Source organism: Oryx dammah, unplaced genomic scaffold, assembly GCF_014754425.2.
Source record: "Oryx dammah isolate SB20612 unplaced genomic scaffold, SCBI_Odam_1.1 HiC_scaffold_29, whole genome shotgun sequence".
Lineage (NCBI taxonomy): Eukaryota > Metazoa > Chordata > Mammalia > Artiodactyla > Bovidae > Oryx > Oryx dammah.
In genome coordinates this window covers 14,299,891-14,323,571 of record NW_024070213.1, presented here as the reverse complement: position 1 = coordinate 14,323,571, position 23,681 = coordinate 14,299,891, and the positions used below count along the sequence as shown (strand labels likewise).

Sequence of the window (23,681 nt, the reverse complement as noted above, 5' to 3'; positions counted from 1 at the left end):
TGCTATCTTAAATTGAAAAATGAAGGTTTAAAAAGGAATCTCTGAAAGTAAATTGGTGCCATAAGTTTGTTTAGTTAGGAGCTAAGTATGTAAGGGTAATATTCATTCAAGAATATACATGAGATGTGTTTTTCTTATTTTTCTGATATTTCATAGTATATCACAAGCTTAAAATTACAATACATACTCTTATACGGCTCAAGTACATACCCAGTGTTTTATTATTTCTCATAGAAACTTGATGTCTTGCCCAAGAAATAAAATATGGCATGTTTTTAACTAGTTGGCCAAACCTTTAAATCTGCTTCTGACGCTTTGGTTGTCTGTCTTGTTTGTCTTGCAGCTGCAGTGTTTCAGAGAAACCCTTAGAGTTTTCTGGTGCTTTGGATTCACAGGTTTTGTTTTTTTATAGTAAACAGAGACACTGCTATACCTTTGCTTGGTGACTTTGTTCTCTCTCCCATGTACGTTGAAGAATTCCTCCTGTTCTCCTGATGATAGAAGGCAGTTCTCTAGAATCGACTTGATTGGCATTCATAAAAGTGTCCATGTTTATTCAGTAGACTTAAAAAAACATTTTTTTTTTAAATTGTAATCATTGCTGAAATAGGTAAAGATAGTCTTGTACGTGCTAAGTCACTTCGGTCATGTCCGACTCTTTGCGACCCCACAGACTACAGCCTGCCAGGCTCCTCTTTGGGGTTCTCCAGGCAGGCATACTGGAGTGGGTTGCCATGCCGTCTTTCAGGGGATCTTCCCAATCCAGAGATCGAAACCGTGTCTTCTATGTCTCCTGCATTGCTAGGGGTTCCTTACCACTAGTATGATCTCAAGATTCACAATTCAGACTGCGCAAAAGAGCGTACAGTGAGAGACTCTGTGACCCTGTCCACCAGCCGTCCAGTTTCTGCTCCTGGGGCAGCCAGTGCCGTGTCTCATGTACCTTCCAGACATGCGTTTATGAATGTGTGTGAGCACATGTCTGTGTGTATGTACAGATTTTCCTGCTTCATGCAAATGGCAGCTTTCTCTGCACACTCTTTTGTCCTCTGCTTTTTTCCCACTGAATAGTTTATCTTGGGCATCCTTCCACATCTGCACGGACAGAGCATCCTTAGCGCCTGTTACTGCTGGATAGGGTCCACTGCAGGATATCCCCTTAATGATCACTTCCCTGTTAATGGGCATTTCATCTGTTCCAGAGTTTTGCTCTTCTAAGTAATAATGCATGAATAACCTTACACATATATCATCTTGCATGAGTGAGCGTATCTGTGAAATAGAGTCCTAAAAAGACATTCCTGAGCTGAAGAGCACAGGCAGTTGTACTTCTGATAATGTTAGCAATTACTCTGCGCCACGACCCCACCAGTTTGTATTTCCACTATAGGTGACTGCGGCTTTGCTCTGGCAATGCATGTCACTCAAAACAGACCCCGGCTGAGTCTAGGAAATCAGCCTGGAAGCGCACCCCGACAGGGACCTTCAGGCAAATTCCAGTCCGTCCTCTTATTCTTCTGCCAACTCCTGCCCCCGTCTCATTCAAAGTGGCACAGATGTGATCAGAAACGTTCAGCTATTATTCTCAGTAGTGACTAAAAGCATGAAGACGGAGATCACGACAGTGTAGGAGAAGGCGGAGGGTGCTGAGTTTATTTATGAGAGGTTAGAAAGTGTGTGGGGACGGAAAGTTTTTAAACCACATACGGTTAGGGCACCGTGTGTACATCATGGTAGTATTTTGTTCTTGTTCAGGCAGCTATTTTGTGGTTTAAGTGAGTCAGTGAAACAAGTAGGTTTATAAAAGACTCCTTTCTTAGAGAAGCCCGCGTGTTGTTACAGAAGAGTTTTGCCAAAATGCTTTCCCCGCCTCTTCCTTTTCTGAGGCGTGCCCACGTGCTTGTTACGCGCATTTACATCCTGATACGCAAGTCTGTCTATTCTAAGACATTCCGTTATTTTTCTCACTGTGTTTTTTATATCAGCATCTTTATGTTTTTGTGGTTCATGATAAGCCAAAAGCAGTTTCGTTTTTGTACATATTTTATACCCATTTTAAAAAATAACGATCTTCTTAGTGTTACAGGGTATCACCTTTGAAACACGGAAAGCGGGCGGGCTATAAACTGTTCTTTTTTTGTTTCTTAGGAAGGATTTTGTCAGTTTCAGATTGCACGTGAACAAAATTTAAAGAGCCTCATTTACTGTTTTTTTTTTGTTTTCTGTGCTGTGAGCAGCCGTTTATTCAGAGCCTATCAATTTCATGGGTCTGTATGAGAATCAGATTATTGCATTAAATGTGGATTCTGGCAACACAGAGCCTTCTGTCTATGTCCCTCCTTCAGTCTGTTTATAAAATATATGCGTTTACAAGGTACAGTGTTATAAATCAATTACTCAAAGTAGTCAGTGGGTAAAGCACTAGGTTACTTTTATTCGGAACTTTTTAAAAACTATAATACTCCCTTGGTAGTTTCAGTTTACTCATTTGAAGTTCTGACTGTTTTCAAGTGATTTTCTGATATTGAAGGCCATTGCAATATAGTCTTATATTTAATTTGTATAGATACATAGTTTCTTAAAGATAGCTATGCTAATAATATTCATGCTGCATTTTTCAGTTCTCTTAGGATTCTTATAAAATTCAGATGTATCTATTAAAAATATATGTACACATGTAAAATAATGTGTTCAGCCATAATAATGAATAATCAAATGTGCTATATTTTATTTTACCAACATTTATCCTGCAAAGTAATATCATGCCTTCTAAAAAGAAAGAAAAACTATTGAATATCTGGGAGGAAAAAGAAGACTCCATTTGAAATGGAATCTCAAGTATCTGTTTGGAAGAAATTGTATATAGTGTCAGATAAGAAGTGACAGATTTCAAGGATGGGCTGAATATCAAATGATTCCTGGTGCTACTAACCATTAGCCTGTCATCCTGAACAAGTTATATCCTCAACAGTGACTCAGATTCTAAAAATAAAGGTGGCCACCCCACAACTGCCTAATGAAGTTATTTTATGTGTAGGTAACTTAGTGCCCTGAACTGCCCAGATGAAAAACAGAGCCTTGGCAAGTCTTGTGGTCAAGACCACAGAATGTGGAATCTGAGTGTGTGGGTTCCAGACCTGGGTCTACCACTTACCTGTGCCTCCTTCATTAAGTGAATTAACCCATCTAAGCCTCTGTTCTCACATGTAAGATGAAAAGGGTAGAGTGTTGTGGTTAGAGGAGTTTTGTAAGAATTGAGAGCACATCCGTGTACCGCATGTGGCAGGCCACCTGATACCTGGAGATCCTTGGTAAATCTTTGCTGTTGCTGTGGTTGTTTGGGGGACAGCAGTAGTGTGTTCTCATACGCTAACTATATTCTCTCATGTTGCGTTATCTTATGAATAGATTCTGGAAGCCGAAATGGAGGAAGTGATGATAAGACTAAAACTGCAGATAGAAACTATTTAAATATTTTACCTGGTGAGTATTATTTCACTTGCAGTTTTCTTGTAATCACATGCATTGAAAGCATAGATTTGAAACACAAGGTCTTTTGGTGCACATTATACAGGTTGTCAAGTGTATCACCTTAGAACTCTGTATCTCTGTAGTTACACTGTCACAGTGCCCAGCAACTAAATCCTTATTCTTATACCAGCCCTGAGTTTTCCCAGATGCGTACAAGAAAAATTCCTCAAGCCGTGGCGTAAGTTCTTCTTACTATTTGCTATGTCACACATTGTTTCTTAGTTTCTTAAATGAGCCAATAAATCATTTTTCTTCTGACATATAAACAAAAGTAAATAGAGATGTAAATAATTGAACACGTGGGAAGAACGCAGGTCATCTGATTTAGAAACTTTTTTATTGCCATCTCCCCATAAATTTTCTTGTCTTCCCTTTCTTTAAATCTCCTGTGTGACTCTTGGGAATATTGCTTACCAACTGAAGGTTCAGGCCCTCGATGCTCTTCCACATGTCATGCCCTCTGATGGCCTTCAGCAGTGTTTGCAAGACAGGGAACAACAGGAAGGCCCGTTTGTGGACATTGTGTCAAGTCTCTTCAGCCACCTGTGGCAGGTGCAGAAACAGCCAAGGCTGTCTGGCCCCATTTCCTTCCCCAGACTTTCGACGCCAAGGCCACATTCCACATAATCCTGGTGCTCACTCCTCTCCACCAGCTAGCTTGTGGTCATCGGCTTCCGAGTGCACACCCACCTCAGATAGCCCACCCTGGTGGATAATGCTAAGTGGTGGGAATTGCATCACCACGAGGTGGTTCTCCACTTTGTGGAGCAGGAAACTGTCCTCCTCTCCATCTAAAAATACCTTCATTGAGACAGGATTTATCTTATCTCTCTTCGTAGGTGCATAATTTAAATCATCTATATTCTGTGGCTTTTTTAAAATGTGTCACCCTTATCTGTTCTGGAGGTACCGATGTCTGATTTTTTTTAACTTAACTCTTTACTGCTGTGTGTATTTTCCCTCTTGGTCCTTCTTGGAAAAAGCTTGAGGTGAGTATCTGGCTATTACTAGTAAATCAGGAGACTGTGCTATAAGTCAGCATCAGAGGAGGAGGAGTCAGGGTTCAGTGAGCTATGCTGGTAGCTTCTGAGTTTCCGTTTGGGAAAAGCTTGCCAGCCTAGCCAGGAAGGATACAGGAGATTAGAAGGGTCCACATCACAAAATGCTTCTAGGTTTCGAAGTTACAGAGAAAGAGTTTGATTTATGTCTCTTTTAACCAGTGAGTTTGCTTCATCATTGTCTAATTACTTGTAGCTTGTGTCATTTTGAGAATTAAACGTCAGCTTCTTTAATTCTTAAAACAGCTTTGTAAGGAAAGCAGTCAGGCGTTATTTTTCCCATCTAATTCATGAAGTACAGAGGATCCGTAAATTGAATTGATTTGCCCAATCACTCAACCAGTCAGTGCTAGATGCCAGATCTTCTTAACACCCAGTCTGGTCCCTTTTCCTGCCGTCTTCTGTTATTTCAATCACCGCTATGCCCCCCACGATCCTCACGGGTAAAACGAGGCCCAGGACAAGTCGTCTGAGGTCAGATGAAGCAGTGCCAGCTTGGGGATTAGGAACACCTGACTTGTGCACTAAGTAAGTCATCAGCCCCTGTGCTGGCCGTGGCCCAGGTTCAACATGGTGACTCCCATCACCTAAGCCATCAGCCAGAGTCTGAAAGGTGGGACTTCGTGGGACCTGCCTGGTTTCTGATAAGCAGTCTGCGTCTCATGTTGCCTGCCAGGGAAATGGCAGCCGTGCCACTTCTTGCCAAACAAGTTTTTTTTTTTAACGTTTCTTTTGTCTAGCTTGGCCTGACACTGGCCTTTCTTTAATTTCTTTTACTGCTTATCTAGTTCTTGTATCATAAGTCAAAGGGAAAAGAAAGCCAGACTTCTGACTAGGGCCTATCAGTGACATAGCTTATGTATACTTGTAACTGGAAATTGTTAAACGCTGTGCCAACGTGTGTTAAGTACTTTAAACATAATCTGTGTTTATAAGTAAATATAAAGTAAAATCCTAAGATAAAGACCTTGAGGCTAGGATGAGCGGAAATTGTGGGGATGTGGGTTAGTGATGGAAGACTAGGTTTTACAACAGCAGGATTTTCCTTGAAGAACGTCTCAGAATTTCCAGTGAGCCAGGTGTGTTTATAAAGGCATATTTTTATATATTTTCTGTGTATTTACATTGACAGAAACTGCAGAATATAAAAGCCAATGGCTGGCATGGCTACCTAGGAAATGGAATGATTGTAGAAAGCCTGGATGTTAAGGCTTGACAAAACAAGCTTTCGGTTGAAGACATTTGATTACCATTCAGCAAACCAAAATTTACCAAGTACCTTCTGTGTACCAGGTCCTGTAGTTTCATGAGCTACAGACAGCATGGTAAACAAGAGAGACAAAAGTCCTTATAGTCACGGCATGTAAACAGTGGTACTCTTTAAAATAACCTCATAAACAGATAACAAAAGAATTTCAGTGCTCAAGTGAAAATAAAACAGAACAATGTGAAAGAGAATAAGTGAGGGGTCAGGGAGTCCTGCATCAATCAGATGGGTCAGTCAAGGAAGACTTCTGGGAGGAGGTGACTTTCGCTCTGAGACGTGATTGGTGAAAAGCAGTCATCTGGACAGGAGCCGTGGGGGAAGGGCCCTCAGGAAGCAGACCTGGATCAGGAACAAGCCCTGTGTGTGTGAAGACCTTAAGGAAGGCCGTGTGGCTGGGGCAGGAAGAAAGGGTGAGACAAGAGGATATAGTTGGGGTGTTGTCCCTGAGTGTCATGTGAGCCTTTTGGACCATGTTAAGTGGGAGAGTGATATAATCTGATCTATACTTAAACTCATTTTAATTGTACATGTGGATATGATCTGTTGGTGGGCAGGAATGGGAGCAGAGTGATTAATTCAGAGCCTGTTACTGAAACCTAGGTGATAAGATGGTGCTGTGAACTAGGGTGATCACAATGATAATGGAGTGCTCAGGCCTGAGATGGTTGAGATGTTTGTTATAGATCACTTCATGGCAAATAGAAGGAGAAAAAATGGAAGCAGTGGCAGATTTTATTGGCCTCCCAAATCACTGGGCAGTGACTACAGCCATGAAATAAGACACTTACTCCTTGGAAGGAAAGCTATGACAAACCTAGAAAGCATATTAAAAAGCAGAGACATTACCCTGCCAACAAAGGCCCATATAGATTAAGCTATGATTTTTCCAGTAGTCATGTACAGATGTGAGAGTTGGACCATGAAGAAGGCTGAGCACCAAAGAATTGATGCTTTCGAATTGTAGTGCTGGACTGTTGAGAGTCCCTTGGACAGCAAGGAGATCAAACCAGTCAATCTGAATGGAAATGAACCCTGAATTTTCATTGGAAGGCCTGATGCTGAAGCTCCAGTACTTTGGACACCTGACGTGAAGAGCCAACTCACTGGAAAAAGACCCTGATGCTGGGAAAGATTGAAGGCAAAAGGAGAAGAGGGTGGCAGAGGATGAGATAGCATCACGGACTCAATGGACGTGAATTTGAGCAAACTCCAGGGGATAGTGGAAGGCAGGGAAGCCTGTTGTGCTACAATCCATGGGGTCTCAAAGAGTTGGACACAACTTAGCAACTGAACAACAGCAACACTGAAAATGGTTGGTGGTGAATTGGATTGGGGAGGATGTCCTGAAAAGAAGAAAGTAATGAAGGCCAACTCGTGTGTTTCTGTCTTTGCAGCTAACAGAAGAAAACTGAGATGGAGAAGAGCAGATGCAGGGTGTGGGGAAGCCTGTCCTGACATGTTAATTTTGAGTGAATTAGGGCACTTTGAGCATTTACATCAAAATTGCAATGATGGGCACTCTGATTTACTTACTGCTTGGTGGTCTCTTCATACCAATTTATGAACCTAAGATGAATTCGGCCATCACCTCTCTTTTCCATCACCTTCTTTCCAAGGATTAAGTAGTGCTAATTCTATTTGCTTCCTGAGTTCCACACAGGTCCCCGATAAACTCCTCTGCTGGTTCAGCACATTGGCTGCCCGTCACAGTTGTCTCTGAAGCCCACTAGTGAACACGCTTTGTGTTTCTGAAAGTCACGATTGTTATTTGCTGTTCACAGGAGAATTTTACATCACGCGGCACTCTAACCTCTCAGAAATACATGTCGCATTCCACCTTTGTGTGGATGACAACGTGAAGTCAGGAAACGTCACTGCTCGGGACCCCGCCATCATGGGGCTCCGAAACATCCTCAAGGTTTGCTGTACCCACGACATCACAACCGTCAGTATTCCCCTTCTGCTGGTGCACGATATGTCAGAGGTAAGCAGGTGGGAAAAGTGCCGGCGTTTTCTGAGAATGTGGCAACACTGTAGAATAAACATCATCCACTTTACATTTGTGGAGAAGGCAATGGCACCCCACTCCAGTACTCTTGCCTGGAAAATCCCAGGGACGGGGGAGCCTGGTGGGCTGCTGTCTCTGGGGTTGCACAGAGTCGGACACGACTGAAGCGACTCAGCAGCAGCAGCAGCAGCGGGTTTACCTCCACATTTGTATTGGCCTAGACTACCGTTAAAATTACATAGCATTCTCCGAGTAGGCATTGACAGGCAGTAGAAAGAGATGCTTGCTCATTGGCAGGAAGAAGCCAGCCTCCTTTTACCAGGTTCTCCAGGACACTGTTGCTATAATGCACATACTGGCGGCTTCTACAACTAAAATGTGGCACAATCGTTCGCTCCTTTTGCTATGGACTGTATTTTACGGTTTTAAATTAAAAAAAACTCTCTTCCCATGACTGCTTTATCTCGTGCTTTCTTCCCTCCCTGCCATGAAAGCTAGTTAGAGGGGATAAATTGTGGACATAATACAGAGGTTAAATCCAACCTTAGTTAGAGAGTCTGGAGGAGCGAAACAGCCTCCAAGCAGACAGGTGCCAGCTGGTCCTTCCAAGAGAGCCCATGGCCAATGGGGTGAAGGACCCATATCAGCAGCACGATGCTGCTGGTTTTGAATGGCATTGTTTAAAAAGCAAAATGGCTAGCCGGCAAGGACAGATTGTGAAAGGAAGGGCGTTCGCTCCTTGATTATTACAAGTTCTTTACCAGAGTAGCAGATGTGTGTAAACCCTCTTACCGTAAAGAAGCAGTGCAGATTTTATGTTGTACTTTTCAGAGTGACTGAGTCCTCGCTTAGACTCATCGTATTCAGGACGCGTCACTTTAAATGCAGGTCTCTGTATAAACACACACACAGCTCGAGTCCGTGTAAGACAGGGTGGTGGTTTAGATGGTTTCCCACTGACCATCCATTTGTGTTTTTACCAGACACACACCGTTTTGATTAAGAGCACTCTGACTCCATTTAATGAGAGGTGCGCCCATGTTCTCAGTCTCAGCCTCAGTGGCACCTGATACGGCAGTAGGGAGTGACTGACCAACGTGTGTTGTTGTTTTCTTTCCTTCCACTGTCGCTTTATAAGGTTTCAGTCCCACCAGAAACTTTAGCCATCCTTCTCATCACAAACCGGCCATCTATAGCAGAGTCTTTGGGGAGGAACAAAGAAAGTTTGTGACGACGTCCAGCCCCACGAAAGTATCCGGACATGCCTGCAGCTGGACTCCTGGTTAACCAGTTTATAAAAATGGTTCTATGTAGGTGGCAAACGACCTCAAAGGCAGCATTTCCAAAAGTCACCAAGTTCGGCCTCACTCCCAGACATCTGACACTAGCAGTGTGCCCTCTCCCACAGTGTCACAAAGGCTTCATGTTTTAAATCGGGACGGCCAGCTGCAGAACATTAAGTCTGCATCCAGAGTCCCGTTTTAATTCACAAGGGTATATCAAGCCACACTCCTCCCATCGGTCGTATTTAAACATCCATTCAGGTCACAGAGTCTACCCTGCAAACTCAGACGACACTGCCCAGGATATAGAGGCGGTGTTTGTCTTAGCTTTCACGAAAGGGTCCCACAGCATTTGGTCTCTTGTTTTCTTCCTGTGACAGACACACTTGCCACACTCATGCCCACGCTGCAGCACACGTGAGGTGATACCACTGTCGGAAATGGTCCTGTCCTGGGGTTGATAAAATGAACTGCAATTTAAAAAAAAAAAAGGAAAAACTAATCCATCGGCCAGAAGGAAGACATCCTGCTCTTAGCAGTTCTATCCCTGTAGACCTTTGCAATCTGAAGACAGTGTCATCCCGGAATCAGTCTGACCTGACAGACGGGGAGTGAACCTGCAGGTCACGAACCCCGAGTTCCTGACTCTTGCTCTTGTTTGTGCTGTGAACTTGTTGACTCGTTTGGGACTCACCAGGTTTTAGTTGTAGTGGTTGTGGTAGACGCAGATGTTGTTCTTTGTTAACTTTTCGTTGTTATTTACTCACTCAGCCACATCCGATTCTTTTGCGACCCCTTGTACTGTGGCCCACCAGGCTCCTCCATCTATGGGGTTTTCCAGGCAAGAATACTGGAATGGGTTGCCATTTCTTTCTCCGGGGGATCTTCCCAACCCAAGGATCAAAACCCCACGTCTCCTGCATTGGCAGGAGGATCCTTTACCACTGAGCCATCCCTGAAGCCCTTTTAACCTTTCTTCGCGTTGGACACGACTCAGTGACTTCACTTTCACTTTTCACTTTCATGCATTGGAGAAGGAAGTGGTAACCCACTCCAGTGTTGTCGCCTGGAGAATCCCAGGGACGGTGGAGCCTGGTGGGCTGCCGTCTATGGGGTCGCACAGAGTCGGACACGACTGAAGCGACTTAGCAGCAGCAGCAGCAGCGTATAATACACCTCAGGAAGAGCACACCGAAACACAGCTCGCACATTCCCCAACTGACCACCGACATCAGCAGGGCCCAGGTGACAAAGCAGAACGTCACCAGCCAGCACCCCAGCAGCTGCCCCAGGCTCTCGTCCAGCCGCGTAACCCACATTCTCTCCACTGCTCCCTCCACAAGCGTAGCTGCCGTTTCCACTTTGAAAAGCACAGGTTAGTTAGCTGTTTTTTTCCTGCAAAGTCCTATCAAAAAATATGATTTATTTTGTTTCCGTTTTTAGGAAATGACTATACCATGGTGCTTAAGGAGAGCAGAACTTGTGTTTAAGTGTGTCAAAGGTAAGATACCACCTTATATTTAACAACAAGGACCTGTATTTCTTCCTCGAAAATCTTGACAGTCGAGCAAGCCAGGTGAAAGAACTGTACTGTGCCCCAGTCATCTGGTGCCCCAGTTAAATGGTTTAATGAGCAAATCCTTCATAATGGACTTTTTAACCTTTTCCAATCACAAAATAAAATCTCCAGCCGTCTTTTTTGTTTGTTTTGGGTCATGCTATGCAGTTTGTAAGATCTCGGTTCCCCGACCAAAGCTTGAACCTGGGCTGCAGCAGTGAAAAGCACCCACTCCTAACCATTAGGCCACCAGGGATGTCTCCAACCCTCTTGAAATGCAACAATATTTAAACATTGATAGAACTTACTCTCAGCTACTTTTCATTTTCCCGAAAAGAAAATAGAACCACATGTTTAAGGAATCTTTAATGACCTGTTTTGGCTTTGTTGTGTGGAGACAAAACAGAACTCGAGAAATGATCATTCCAGGTGTTTTGACAGCACTGTGTGAAACCGTGCTGGTGTGGAGAATTAAGGATTACAGAAGTGCATCTGGCCCCCAGGGTTAGTCTCTCCCACAGGGAAGTGGGTACCTAAAATGTAAAGACAGGTAGCCTGACTGTAGACATCCAGTTTACTTTCAGTAAAGGGCAGGTAGGCTTGAAGTCCAGAGCTCATCATTCAGCCACATTTGTTGCTCTGTTCCAGGTTTCATGATGGAAATGGCCTCGTGGGATGGAGGGATTTCTAGGACAGTGCAGTTTCTGGTGCCACAGGTGTGTTACCTGGGTAGATCTCAGCCCTGTCCAGCTCTGCTATAGTATTCCTTACAAACGTGGCTAGGCACACTGCCCTGCACACAGCATTGTCGTTGTTTAATCTGTCAGTCACGTCCGACTATTCACGACCCCATGGACTGCAGCCCGCCAGGATCCTCTGTCCATGGGATTCTCCAGGCAAGAATACTGGAGTGGCTACCCACTGAGAAAGTTTTAACTCACTAATATTCACAGATAGGACAGTAGGGAAACAGTGGGGAGGGAAGCCCCGCCCTCAGCTCATTACTACATAACAAAGTGCTCACAGCTTTCTGTGTTTCAGGGGGAGAAGTGTTAGGAGCCATCAGGGCACTCCGTTTACTGCCGGAGATGTTAGCGTCTACCACTCGAGGGTTCTTTGATTTAACCCAAAGCCGAACTTGACTCCTCTTACCTTTTCCCCCCGCCGCGTTTATGTTATATAGACTTTAGAGTTCATAAAGGAGGACGTGAGCAGGAAACGATTCTGGCTCCTGTGTAGAATTCAGCACAACGAGTGGTGCTTTTATCTCTGATTACACTAGCATTATCGAGGGCTTTTTCTGGTAATCAGGCTTACTGCTTGATGGACACAGCGTGGGTTCTCAGAGAAACGCCCCTGCCCAGAGCCATGCAGTCGAATCAGTTCCCAAAGATGAGGTTCTCACATTCCACCTCGTGTCCAGAACTACTTGCATTGCTTCCATATTTTAAAACACTTAAAACATTTTTAAAAAATCACTGATAGTTTAACAAATGCACTCTTTTTTTTTTTGTTGTTACCTCTTACAGAGTATTTCTGAAGAGATGTTTTACCAACTTAGTAACATGCTTCCCCAGATCTTCCGGGTGTCATCGACACTGACCTTGACCTCCAAGCACTGAGCCCCCACAGATCAACACGCTGAAGAAGGTGCTGGGAGCCTGTCAAGATGCCCAGAAAGAGAACTTGCCACCCAAGGCACAAATCCCATCATGATAAACGTCTGCTAAACATTCCAAAAACCCATATATTGTACAGACTAGTGATCAGCCCCTTACTTATACATTCATTCATAAGCTCTGTTTATGGGAAAAAAAAAAAAAAAACGTGTCCTATCTGTGAATATTAGTGAGTTAATCTCTGTTTCACACATGGGCATTTGATGTAGGAGATTATTCACTATAATTTCATGGAAATACTTGACTTTTCCAAAAGTTTGAATCGTATCCTGGTACAAGGCTTATTAGTGAGTCACTGAGTCGTGTCTCACTCTCTGTGATCCCATGGACAACAGAGCCTGACAGGCTAGAACGCTCCAGGCAAGAATACTGGAGTTGGTTACCATGCCCTCCTCCAGGGAATCTTCCCTACCCAGGGACTGAACGTGCGTCTCTTACGTCTCCTCCATCGGCAGGCGGGTTCTTTACCACCAGGACCATCTGGGAAGCCACAAGAAACAAACGCCTACACATAATCACAGAAATGCATTTGGCAGAGACAGTGCTTTCTCATAACACAGAATGTGTCTTGATCTTCTACTCAAGGCAGCAACTGTCCAATAACAGCCCCAAGGAGAACACCACTCCGGGCTGGGTCCACAGCTCATTAACACTTTACAAACCGTTTTCCAAAGAGCCTGGCGGTCCCACCGAGAAGAAGGTAGGTGTTTGGCCCTTGGAGCAAGAGATTGTCTTCCAAGCACAAATGCTACCGTTGCGGCTGATTCTAACACAGAGCAAGGTAGGGAGAAAACGGGGTGTGCCGGTACGGGGTCAGAGACTGCTGGGGTTCATACTGTGACAGGTCAAATTGGAGGTGGGTGTAGTGTGATCAATAAAAGGCATTAACATTCGACTTCTCTGGGGGTCCAGTGGTTAAGACTTCACCTTCCAGTGCAAGGCGTATGGGTTTGCTCCTTGGTCAGAAGCAAAGATCCCCAGTGCCTCGTGGCCAAAAAAACTAAAACGTAAAACAGAAGCAATATTGTAGCAGATTCAATAAAGACTGTAAAAATGGTCTGCCTCAAAAAAAACAGTTAAAATTTGTGCCTATTTAATAAATTGTTTGGGATTAGCAGATGCAAGCTTCTGTGGTGGGCTGCAGTCCATATAGTCCACGAGGTTGCAAAGAGTCAGACAGGACTTAGTGACTGGACAACAACCAGGATTGGAAAGATCAAGCAATGATGCTACATACCATTCTTTTTAACTTTATGGTTTGTATTGGGGTATAGTGGATTAGCAATGTTGTGGTAGTTTCAGGTGGATAGCAGAGTGACTCAGCCATACATACACATGTATCCATTCTCCCCCAAACTCCCCTCCCATCCAGGCTGCCACATAACATTGAGCAGAGTTCCATTCTTACAAATACTAAGCTGGTCACAAGTGTGTAGTTAAAAGTACCAAATGGTAGGGATTTTAGTGCAGCAGTAGATAAGGAAGTCTGTGGTGTTGCGTTTAGACAGACGGATGAGATTAAGACTGTACCCCGCGTGTTTTTGGAGGCTTCTTGGATGGAAGTGGTTTCAGACTCTCCATGAATGATGAGGAGGAGGCGGCTTGGCAGGCTGAGAAGAGGAAGAGCGCCCACCATATGAGGTCCAGACGGGAGCAGGGGTGGAGCGAAGGGAGACGGTGCAACACCACCAGGAAGCTGGGAAAAGCAAACTGAAAGGGCCGTCGGATGTTGCAGACCCCGGGGCCTCAGCGCAGACCATGGGACAGTGGCAAAGGCCATCTCGGTGAGCTTCAGGTTCTCAATTTGTACAGTTAAGGATCCCGAGGACAGATGATGAGGTCCTCAAGGCTTCAAAAGCACACCCTGGAGATGAGGCAGGCGCTGAGCCTGAGGTCTCTGGTCCCTACTGCCCTCTCCCCTGCCCCCACTTAGGTACGCAAAACCCAGCAAGGCTGTAAGTTCGCTGCAGTGGGGAAGGGTGGCCCCAGCTGTTCTGTGGCATGGCAGTGTGACTGGAATGGGGGAAAGGCATGAAGAGGAATTTGAAGGGAAACGCAGCTTAGGTTGCTGGAGCTGGCTGAGCTGATCCCCTCCTGGCAAAGCACACGCTGTCTGTTGTCACTGCAGTTGGATCTTGGCTGACTCTCACAAGGAGGAAAAAACGTTCCACAAAGGAAAGATGAATTCATGGAAAGAGGCCTGTTTCAGAGGCCCTCAGAAGAATGAGCAGAACCGAGAGAGTGGCTCCTCAGGCCTATTGTTCAGTTTTTAGGTAAAGAATATCTCTTCTGTTGCTGCTGTTCATTTGCTCAGTCATGTCCAACTCTTTGCGCCCCCCTGGACTGCAGCCAGGCTTCCCTGTCCTTCATTGTCTCCCAGAGTTTGTTCAAACTCACATGCCTTGAGTCAGTGATGCCATCCAACCATCTCATCCTCTGTTGTCCCTTTCTCTCGCTCTCAATCTTCCCCAGCTTCAGAGTCTTTTCCAGTGAGTCAGCTCTTCGCCTCAGGTGGCCAAAGTATTGGAGCTTCAACCTCAGCATCAGTCCTTCCAATGAATATTCAGGGTTGATTTCCTTCAGGATCGAGTTTTCCCATTTAGGTAAAATTGAATGGGTATCAGCAAGCGGTACACAGCATCACGGCATACCATGTTCACTGTCATTCCTGGCAAGTTGACAAAATCAGAAACATCCTTGCCATTCCCTGTTCACCTGTGAAGTCTTGTCCTGGTCAAATGTATCTTGGGAAAGATTTTTTCAGTAGCTTAGTGACATCATTCAGTTCAGTTCAGTCACTCAGTTGTGTCCGACTCTTTGTGACCCCATGAATTGCAGCACGCCAGGCCTCCCTGTCCATCATCAACTCCCGGAGTTCACTCAGACTCACGTTCATTGAGTCAGTGATGCCATCCAGCCATCTCATCCTCTGTCGTCCCCTTCTCCTCCTGCCCCCAATCCCTCCCAGCATCACAGTCTTTTCCAGTGAGTCAACTCTTCGCATGAGGTGGCCAAAGTACTGGAGTTTCAGCTTTAGCATTGTTCCCTCCAAAGAAATCCCAGGGCTGATCTCCTTCAGAATGGACTGGTTGGATCTCCTTGCAGTCCAAGAGACTCTCAAGAGTCTTCTCCAATACCATAGTTCAAAAGCATCAATTCTTCGGCGCTCAGCTTTCTTCACAGTCCAACTCTCACATCCATACATGACCACAGGAAAAACCATAGCCTTGACTAGATGGACCTTTGTTGGCAAAGTAATGTCTCTGCTTTTCAATATGCTGTCTAGGTTGGTCATAACTTTCCTTCCAAGGAGTAAGCGTCTTTTAATTTCATGGCTGCAGTCACCATCTGCAGTGATTTTGGAGCCCCAAAAAATAAAGTCTGATACTGTTTCCACTGTTTCCCCACCTATTTCCCATGAAGTGATGGGACCAGATGCCATGATCTTCGTTTTCTGAATGCTGAGCTTTAAGCCAACATTTTCACTCTCTACTTTCACTTTCATCAAGAGGCTTTTTAGTTCCTCTTCACTTTCTGCCTTAAGGGTGGTGTCATCTGCATATCTGAGGTTCTTGATATTTCTCCCGGCAATCTTGATTCCAGCTTGTGCTTCTTCCAGCCTAGCGTTTCTCATGATGTTCTCTGCATGTAACTTAAATAAGCAGGGTGACAATATACACCCTTGACGTACTCCTTTTCCTATTTGGAACCAGTCTGTTGTTCCATGTCCAGTTCTAACTGTTGCTTCCTGACACCTTTAAGGACTACCAATTGGAGGAACCTCAAACTTAGAAATATTTCCTTGAGGGTACATTACAAAGGAAGGGGAGGGATAGGACAGTGTGGGGGCAGATTCAGCCGAGCCTCATTCAACTCACAGCCTGTGTTTGCCGAGTTTCTTCCACACAGGCACAGGGCTGAGAAAGATCCAGCCTCCAGAAGGCTATACAAAGACAATGGACTTGAGCTATTTGATTCAAGTGAGAAGACTTGGAGGCTCTTCTAGGATCTGTGCTGCTGACCATCTCTAATGACCAAAACAGAATCCCAGCTAAATCCCAGCATGGATGGCTGGCCTCTGAGGGTCCCTGCCGGACAAGCATGTGATGTCCTCTTACTCATACAGCTGCAGTTACTGCCATGCCCCCGAGGTCTCTGTTCCTTTCTTGTTTTCCCAGAGGAGGGCCAAGTTCCTGGAATGTCCAAGTCTGAGAACTGGTCGATCTTAATACTACCTGCAGTGAATCTTCATTCATCATGGCGTCTATATTTGCAGATTCTCTTACTTGCTAACATTTATTTGTAACCCCAGAAGTAATTAGGCATCTACCATGAAGAAGGCTGAGCACCGTAGAATTGATGCTTTCAAATTGTGGTACTGGAAAGACTTGAGAGTCCCTTGGACTGCAAGGAGATCAAACTAGTCAATCCTAAAGGGAATCAACCCTGAATATTCATTGGAAGGACTGATGCTGAAGCTGAAACTCCAATACTTTGGCCACGTGATTCGAAAAACCAACTCCTTGGAAAAGACCCGATGCTGGGAAATATTGAGGGCCAGAGAAGAAGGGGCTGACAGAGGATGAGATGGTTGGATGGCATCACCAACTCAATGGCCATGAGTTTGAGCAAGCTCCAAGAGATAGTGAAGGACAGGGAAGCCTGACATGCTGCAGTTCGTGATGTTGCAAAGAGTCAGACACGACTTAGCCACTGAGCAAAAGCAATAGGCTCATCAATTCCAAGTTGCTTGGATGTTGTAATTGACCCTCAGGATGAAATGGGAGGCCTTTGCAACCACTTTGGGCATCATATGTGCACACACACATGCAGAACAGTGGAAAACTGAGTCAGCAGACAAGTACACTCCCAGCCGAGAAGGGCAGGGTAACCCTCTGCCTTCTGATTTCAGCTCCACCAACATAACCAAGTGTCCTTTACACAGTCTATTTCCTGCCACATTTTTGACAGTTTTGTTGATGGTTTTACAGGCTAAAGTGTACCCCCAAGTGTCACGCTGAAGGATCGCCTAGGATTCCTCAGTGCTAGAAGGCTGTGATGTGCCTTATGTGGAAATACAGGTCTGTGCACAAGCTCCGCCCAGGCATCAGTTATGGTGCTGCTGGTCCTGAGTTCAGTGTACATAATGAGTCAACAGTCTATTAAAATCAGGTGTCTTTAAACAGAAACGAACATAAGAAAGGTTATGTATTGATTGGCTGATGAGAATGTCATGAGAGCCTTGTATTCCCCCAACTCCCCACCCTGAGCAGTGGTCCAGGACTTGCTAACTTGGGGCACAGCCCCAGAGTCAGCTGTCTGCCTGTCTTCTCTCATAGGCAGGCAGGCAGAATGGGCTCTCTGTGGATGCCTTTGGCAAGTGGAGAATGAAACCTGGAACACATCGCCGGGAAGCACATGCTTCCTTTCTGGAGATGTCGAGGAATGAAGCAGACACCATGCTGTTCTGTCTTCTATCCTCTCCCTTTTTCTTTCTTTAAAGTCACATCCTGGTTCCCCGTTATCTGCTCCTCTGTGCTCAAAACTACTCAACGCGACAGTCTAGCAGCAGAGATGGAAACACAGCTGGACAGTCTGGCGTCAGAGATGGGAACACAGTTAAACAAATCTTGCTCACAGACTGCCTCCGCGATTCAGTCTCCGTGGCTTGTTCCACTGGGCGTGTTACCCAACCCTCGGAAGGATGTTTCCTCATCTGTAAGCTAGGAAAAATTAATAATAGTATCTACCTCACCGAGTAGTTGGAGGATTAAATAAGAAAGTGCACACGACCTGGTGTATCGTCATTCTATAAATACACACTGCTATTATCCTTCCTTCCTGCTGCCTCCCCTTTCTCCCTTTCTTCCTTCCTGTCTGACCTTTCTCCTCTTTTCCTTCTTTCCTTTCACTGGATGGTAAGGACACGAAGTCACTTAGCACACTGTGTCCCCGGGCAGCATGCAGCCCAGTGGAGTCGGGACAAGCATCCAGTGTAACTTGCAGGACCAGCATGCACGCAGGAAGGTGTTTACACAGTCAGCACAGTGCTGTGCACACAGTGACCTGTGGACACGGTGCACCCAATGGGCTTGGACATCAGAACAGACACAGGAGCGACACATCGGGCCGAGCGGGATGCTGAGCCCCTTGAGAGCAGCCAGCTTGGCCCTGCCTCTCTCTGGCATAAAGTGCATATCCGCTGGGAGCCTTCGTCTCTCTCGATGGGCCAGCACAAGTCTCCTGGCAGACACACAGTGCCACCCTTGCCAGGAGTGGCAGCAACTTCAGACACAAAGGACAGGGCAGGTTAGAGTGTCAGGAGGAAGTCACAGGGGAGGTGACTAACCCCGTATTTGAGTGCGGCAGGAAGGACTCACATTTTTATCGGGTGAACCTGGGTTTTGAACATAACAATAGTATGAAGTAGTTAGGAGGTTTCAGGTCCGCTGCCCCCAAAGCAGCCGTATAGAATTCACCCCTGTGATACTCCCCTGGCTCATCTCTGAGGATCTCCTGTCTGAGAGCTGATCAGATGTGTGCTGTCTCGCGGATGACTCACTAAGGCTGGTGGATTAAAAGCTGGCAAGGGATCCAGTGCCAGGAGGTTAGGGAAGACATCCCAGGGATGAGAGAAGAGGATAGGAACTCTACCATCCCTGGTCCCCTTGCTCTGCTCTCTCTGTGTGTGTGGTGCCAGTGAAGTAGGGAGGAGGCGAGAGGGCAGCTTCTTCCTTTTGTTCTCTTTAAAATCATCTTTGCCAGGGCCTCCCTGGTGGTCCAGTGGTTAAGACTCCAGGCTTCCGATCCAGAGGTCACAGATGTGATCCCTGATCAGGAAACTAGGATCCCATGTGCTGGGTGGTGCAGTCAAAATAATAATAAAATACTTTCTAAAAAATCATCTTGGCCATCTTGTCTAGCATAGCACACTGGATATTTACTCTTCCATGTAAGTTTTGTTTTAATGTGAAATACTTCAAGCATACAGAGTTAGAAGCGTTAGGAGAATTAGATAGCCAGTCCTCATTTTTCTACTCCTTGTGTTTGTGAAATCTTAACATTTTGCTATGTTTGCTTCAGGTCTCTGTTTTTTAAAAAAATTCATTTGGCTGCACTGAGTCTTAGTTGCAGGACTGGGCTCTTCGTTGGAGGCGAACAGACTCTCTCATTATGGTGTGCGGGCTTAGTTGTCCTGCGGCATGTGGAATCTTAGTTCCTTGATCAGGAATGGAACCAGCATCCAAGGTGGATTCTTCACCACTGGACCATCAGGGAAGTCCCAGGTCTCTCTTTTTTTAAGACATGAAACATGAACAATACAATTGGCCACTTGTCCCTTCTTCTCCTCCCCCCTTCCACACTCCCCCTTTATATTGGCTACTTCAGTAGCAAACCACCCAGACACTTAGTGGCTGAGACAGCAAAGCCTTCTGACTCCTTACAGCTCCTTGGTCACCTCAGTTGCTCTGGTCTTACCCGGGCTCTTTCATGAGTTTTCAGACGGGCCTCAGAGGTCAGGTGGGCAGCTCTGAAGATCATCATCTCTCTCGGGTGTTTGGAGGTCGGCTGGCTGCAGGCTGGAATAGGCTGACCTCAGCTGGGACATCTGGGTAGTCCCCCACTGGGTCTCCTCCTCCAGGAGGCTGGCCCAGGCTTGCTTACCTGTTTGGTTAGAATAGACAGTGGAATCGTGCAATGCTTCTGAGGCCTAGATTCAGAAATGACACATGTCACTTGTACTACATGCTGTTGGTTAAAGCAATTTGCAAACCCACTGTATCTTCTAGGAGTGAGGGAATAGGTTTGCTGTCTTGATGAGAAGTGTTCCTAAAGTTACATAGCAAAAAGCACGGATGCAGGATGGGGAGAAACACTGAGTCTCTTTGTGCTGCCAGTATATCTCTCTCTCCCGAGTAGTGATTGCTGTCTTGGTTTCGATGTGCTTCATTCTCATGGGCTTATTTATAGTTTTAAGGCATGTCTGTAGAGTGTATATCCATCTCTATGTAGTGTAGCCATAAAACGTGTCATACCAAGATGTGCAAAAGCTTTTAAAAGGAAAGCGTTATCTTCTGAGTATCACTCAACAGCTTGCTTTTAAAACATTATTTTTTTATTTGGCTGTTCTGGGTCTTAGTTGCAACATGCGAGATCTTTAGCTATGGCATGTGAACTCTTAGTTGTGGCATGTGGGATCTGGTTTCCATAGGAGAGATGGAACCCAGGCTCCCTGCATTGGGAAAGTGAAAGTGAAGTCGCTCAGTCATATCTGACTCTTTGCAACCCCATGGACTGTAGCCCTCCAGGTTCCTCCTCCAGGGGATCTTCCTGACCCAGAGATCGAACTCAGATCTCCTGCATTGCAGGCAGACTCTTTACCCTCTGAGCCACCAGGGAATCCCCTGCATTGGGACTGTGGAGTCTTTAACCACTGGACCACCAGGGAAATCCTAACAACTCACTTTTTTAAAACTCAATACGATGCTTTTGAGATTCAGCCATATTGATACAAATAGAGCTACTTCCTTCATTTCGGCTGCTGTATATTATCTTTGAATACTCTGAATTATATAGGCTTATAGTCCAGTATTGACTATGCCAAAGCCTTTGACTATGTGGATCACAATAAACTGTGGAAAATTCTGAAAGAGATGGGAATACTAGACCACCTGACCTGCCTCTTGAGAAACCTATCTGCAGGTCAGGAAGCAACAGTTAGAACTAGACATGGAACAACAGACTGGTTCCAAATAGGAAAAGGAGTACGTCAAGGCTATATATTGTTACCCTGCTTATTTAAGTTACATGCAGAGTACATCATGAGAAACACTGGGCTGGAAGAAACACAAGCTGGAATCAAGATTGCCGGGAGAAATATCAAGAACCTCAGATATGCAGATGACACCACCCTTATGGCAGAAAGTGAAGAGGAACTAAAAAGCCTCTTGATGGAAGTGAAAGAGGAAAGTGAAAAGGTTGGCTTAAAGCTCAGCATTCAGAAAACGAAGATCATGGCATCTGGTCCCATCACTTCATGGGAAATAGGTGGGGAAACAGTGGAAACAGTGTCAGACTTTATTTTTGGGGGCTCCAAAATCACTGCAGATGGTGATTGCAGCCATGAAATTAAAAGACGCTTATTCCTTGGAAGGAAAGTTATGACCAACCTAGATAGCATATTGAAAAGCAGAGACATTACTTTGCCAACAAAGGTCCATCTAGTCAAGGCTATGGTTTTTCCAGTGGTCATGTATGGATGTGAGAGTTGGACTGTGAAGAAAGCTGAGCGCCGAAGAATTGATGCTTTTGAACTGTGGTGTTGGAGAAGCCTTGAGAGTCCCTTGGACTGCAAGGAGATCAACCAGTCCATTCTAAAAGAGATCAGTCCTGGGTGTTCTTGGAAGGACTGATGCTAAAGCTGAAACTCCAATACTTTGGCCACTTCATGCGAAGAGCTGACTCATTTGAAAAGACCCTGATGCTGGGAGGGATTGGGGGCAGGAGGAGAAGGGGACAACAGAGGATGAGATGGCTGGATGGCATCACTGACTTGACGGACGTGAGTCTGAGTGAACTCCGGGAGTTGGTGATGGACAGGGAGGCCTGGCGTGCTGCAATTCATGGGGTCACAAAGAGTCGGATATGACTGAGCAACTGAACTGAACTGAAATGATTTGCAAATATTTTCTCCCATTCCATAAGTTGCCTTTTAGTTGTGCTATGGGCTTAGTCACCAAGTTCTGTCTGACTCTTTGCAACCCCGTTGACTATAGCCCGCCAGTCTCCTCTGTCCATGGGGATTCTCTGGGCAAGAATACTGGAGTGGGTTGCCATGCCCTCCTCCAGGGGATCTTCCAAACCCAGGGATCAAACCCAGGTCTCCAACATTGCAGGTGGATTCTTTACTGTCTGAGCCACCAGGGAAGCCCAAGGTTGATGGTTTCCTTTTCTGAGCAGAAGCTTTTTCCTTTGGAGTAGTCCCGCTTGTTTATCTCTGCTTTCGTTGCCTTTCTTTTGGTGTCACATCCAAAAATATTATTGCTAGGACCAATGTCATGGAGCTTATGCCCTATTTTCTTCTAGGAGTTTTATGGTTTCAGATCTTAACATTCGAGTTTTTAATCCGTTTCAAGTTGAATTTTGTGAGTGGTTTGAAATGAGGGTGCAGTGTTATGCCTTTGCTTGCAACTGTGCAGTTTCCCCAACACCACTTCTTGAAGAGCCTGTCCTTTCCCCTTTGTATATTCTTGGTTCCTTTGTCATAAATTAATTGACCCTAGATGTGTGGATCTATTTCTGGGCTCTCTATTCTGTTTCTTTCTTTTTTTTTTTTATGCCGGTACTATACTCTTCTGAGTACTATAGCGTTGTAATATAGTTTGAAATTTTAAAAACTGTAGCAAGTCCTTGTTGATTATCCATTTTAAGTATAGCAGCATGTACATGTCCACCCCAAACTCCCTGTTGGGAGATTTTTGATTATGGCTTCAGTCTCCTTACTAGTAATTGATCTGTTCAGGTTTTCTATTTCTTTATGATTTAGTCTTGATAGACTGATGTTTCCAGGGTTTTGCCATTTTTATAAGTTGTCTGAATTTTTTTTTTTTTTGCATATAGCTGTTCCTAGTAGTTGCTTATGATTCTTTGTATTTGTGTGGCATTAGTTACAATGTCTCCTCTTTCATTTCTAATTTTATCTGAGTCTTCTCTCTTTTATTTTTGCTAAGTGTGACTGAAGGTTTATCTACTTTGCTTATCTTTTTAAAAAAGCTCTTAGCTTTATTAATTTTTTTCATTGCCTTTTTAGTGTCTATTTCATTTATTTCTCCTCTGATCTTTGTTATTTTGTTACTTCTACTAACTTTGGGCTTACATTGCTCTTCTTTTTGTAGTTCCTTGAGATGTAAGGTTCGGTTATTTATTTACCTTTCTCCCTCTCAACTTCATAAAATCAGGCACACACAAAAAAGGAAATGCGAGAATGTTTTATAAATTATAAAGTTATAAAAAGATAAGATTTAATTTTATTGTTAAAAGCCAAGGCCATATTTGAATATGAGGATCTTAATATCTTTTGGGAAGTGAGGCAGGACATGGATGGGTGGGTGGGTAGATGGAAGGAAATTAAATAAATAAATATGTATTGAGTGTGTCTTTTGTGTCATACACTGTTTAAAATATAGAAATATTACATAAAGATGAACAAGATACATGATCTCATCCCCTGGCTAGTAGGAGAGATATATTAGATCAATAAACAAATACATATATAACTATAAGCTATGCTGGGTCCT

At 44.7% G+C, this 23,681-nt stretch overlaps 1 protein-coding gene and 1 long non-coding RNA gene across 3 annotated transcripts in view; one reads left to right on the top strand and one right to left on the bottom strand.

Annotated features, from left to right (window-relative positions):
- The window catches only part of CUNH12orf4 (chromosome unknown C12orf4 homolog), a 37,687-nt gene extending 24,408 nt beyond the window's left edge, over positions 1-13,279 (top strand). For both annotated transcript variants that reach the window (XM_040233754.1, XM_040233755.1), the window contains 5 exons: positions 3,409-3,483; positions 7,638-7,840; positions 10,591-10,648; positions 11,354-11,421; positions 12,235-13,279. In XM_040233754.1, coding sequence (XP_040089688.1) covers positions 3,409-3,483; positions 7,638-7,840; positions 10,591-10,648; positions 11,354-11,421; positions 12,235-12,327 — 497 coding nt within the window. In that variant the 3' untranslated portion in view covers positions 12,328-13,279. The remainder of the gene's footprint in view (positions 1-3,408; positions 3,484-7,637; positions 7,841-10,590; positions 10,649-11,353; positions 11,422-12,234) is intronic.
- On the bottom strand, positions 629-11,619 carry LOC120857885. Its single transcript, XR_005719763.1, has 3 exons — positions 11,551-11,619; positions 5,220-5,223; positions 629-657 (listed from the first exon to the last, which is right to left on the bottom strand). It is a non-coding gene; the product is annotated as an uncharacterized LOC120857885 (long non-coding RNA).
- Positions 13,280-23,681: the final 10,402 nt, after the last annotated feature.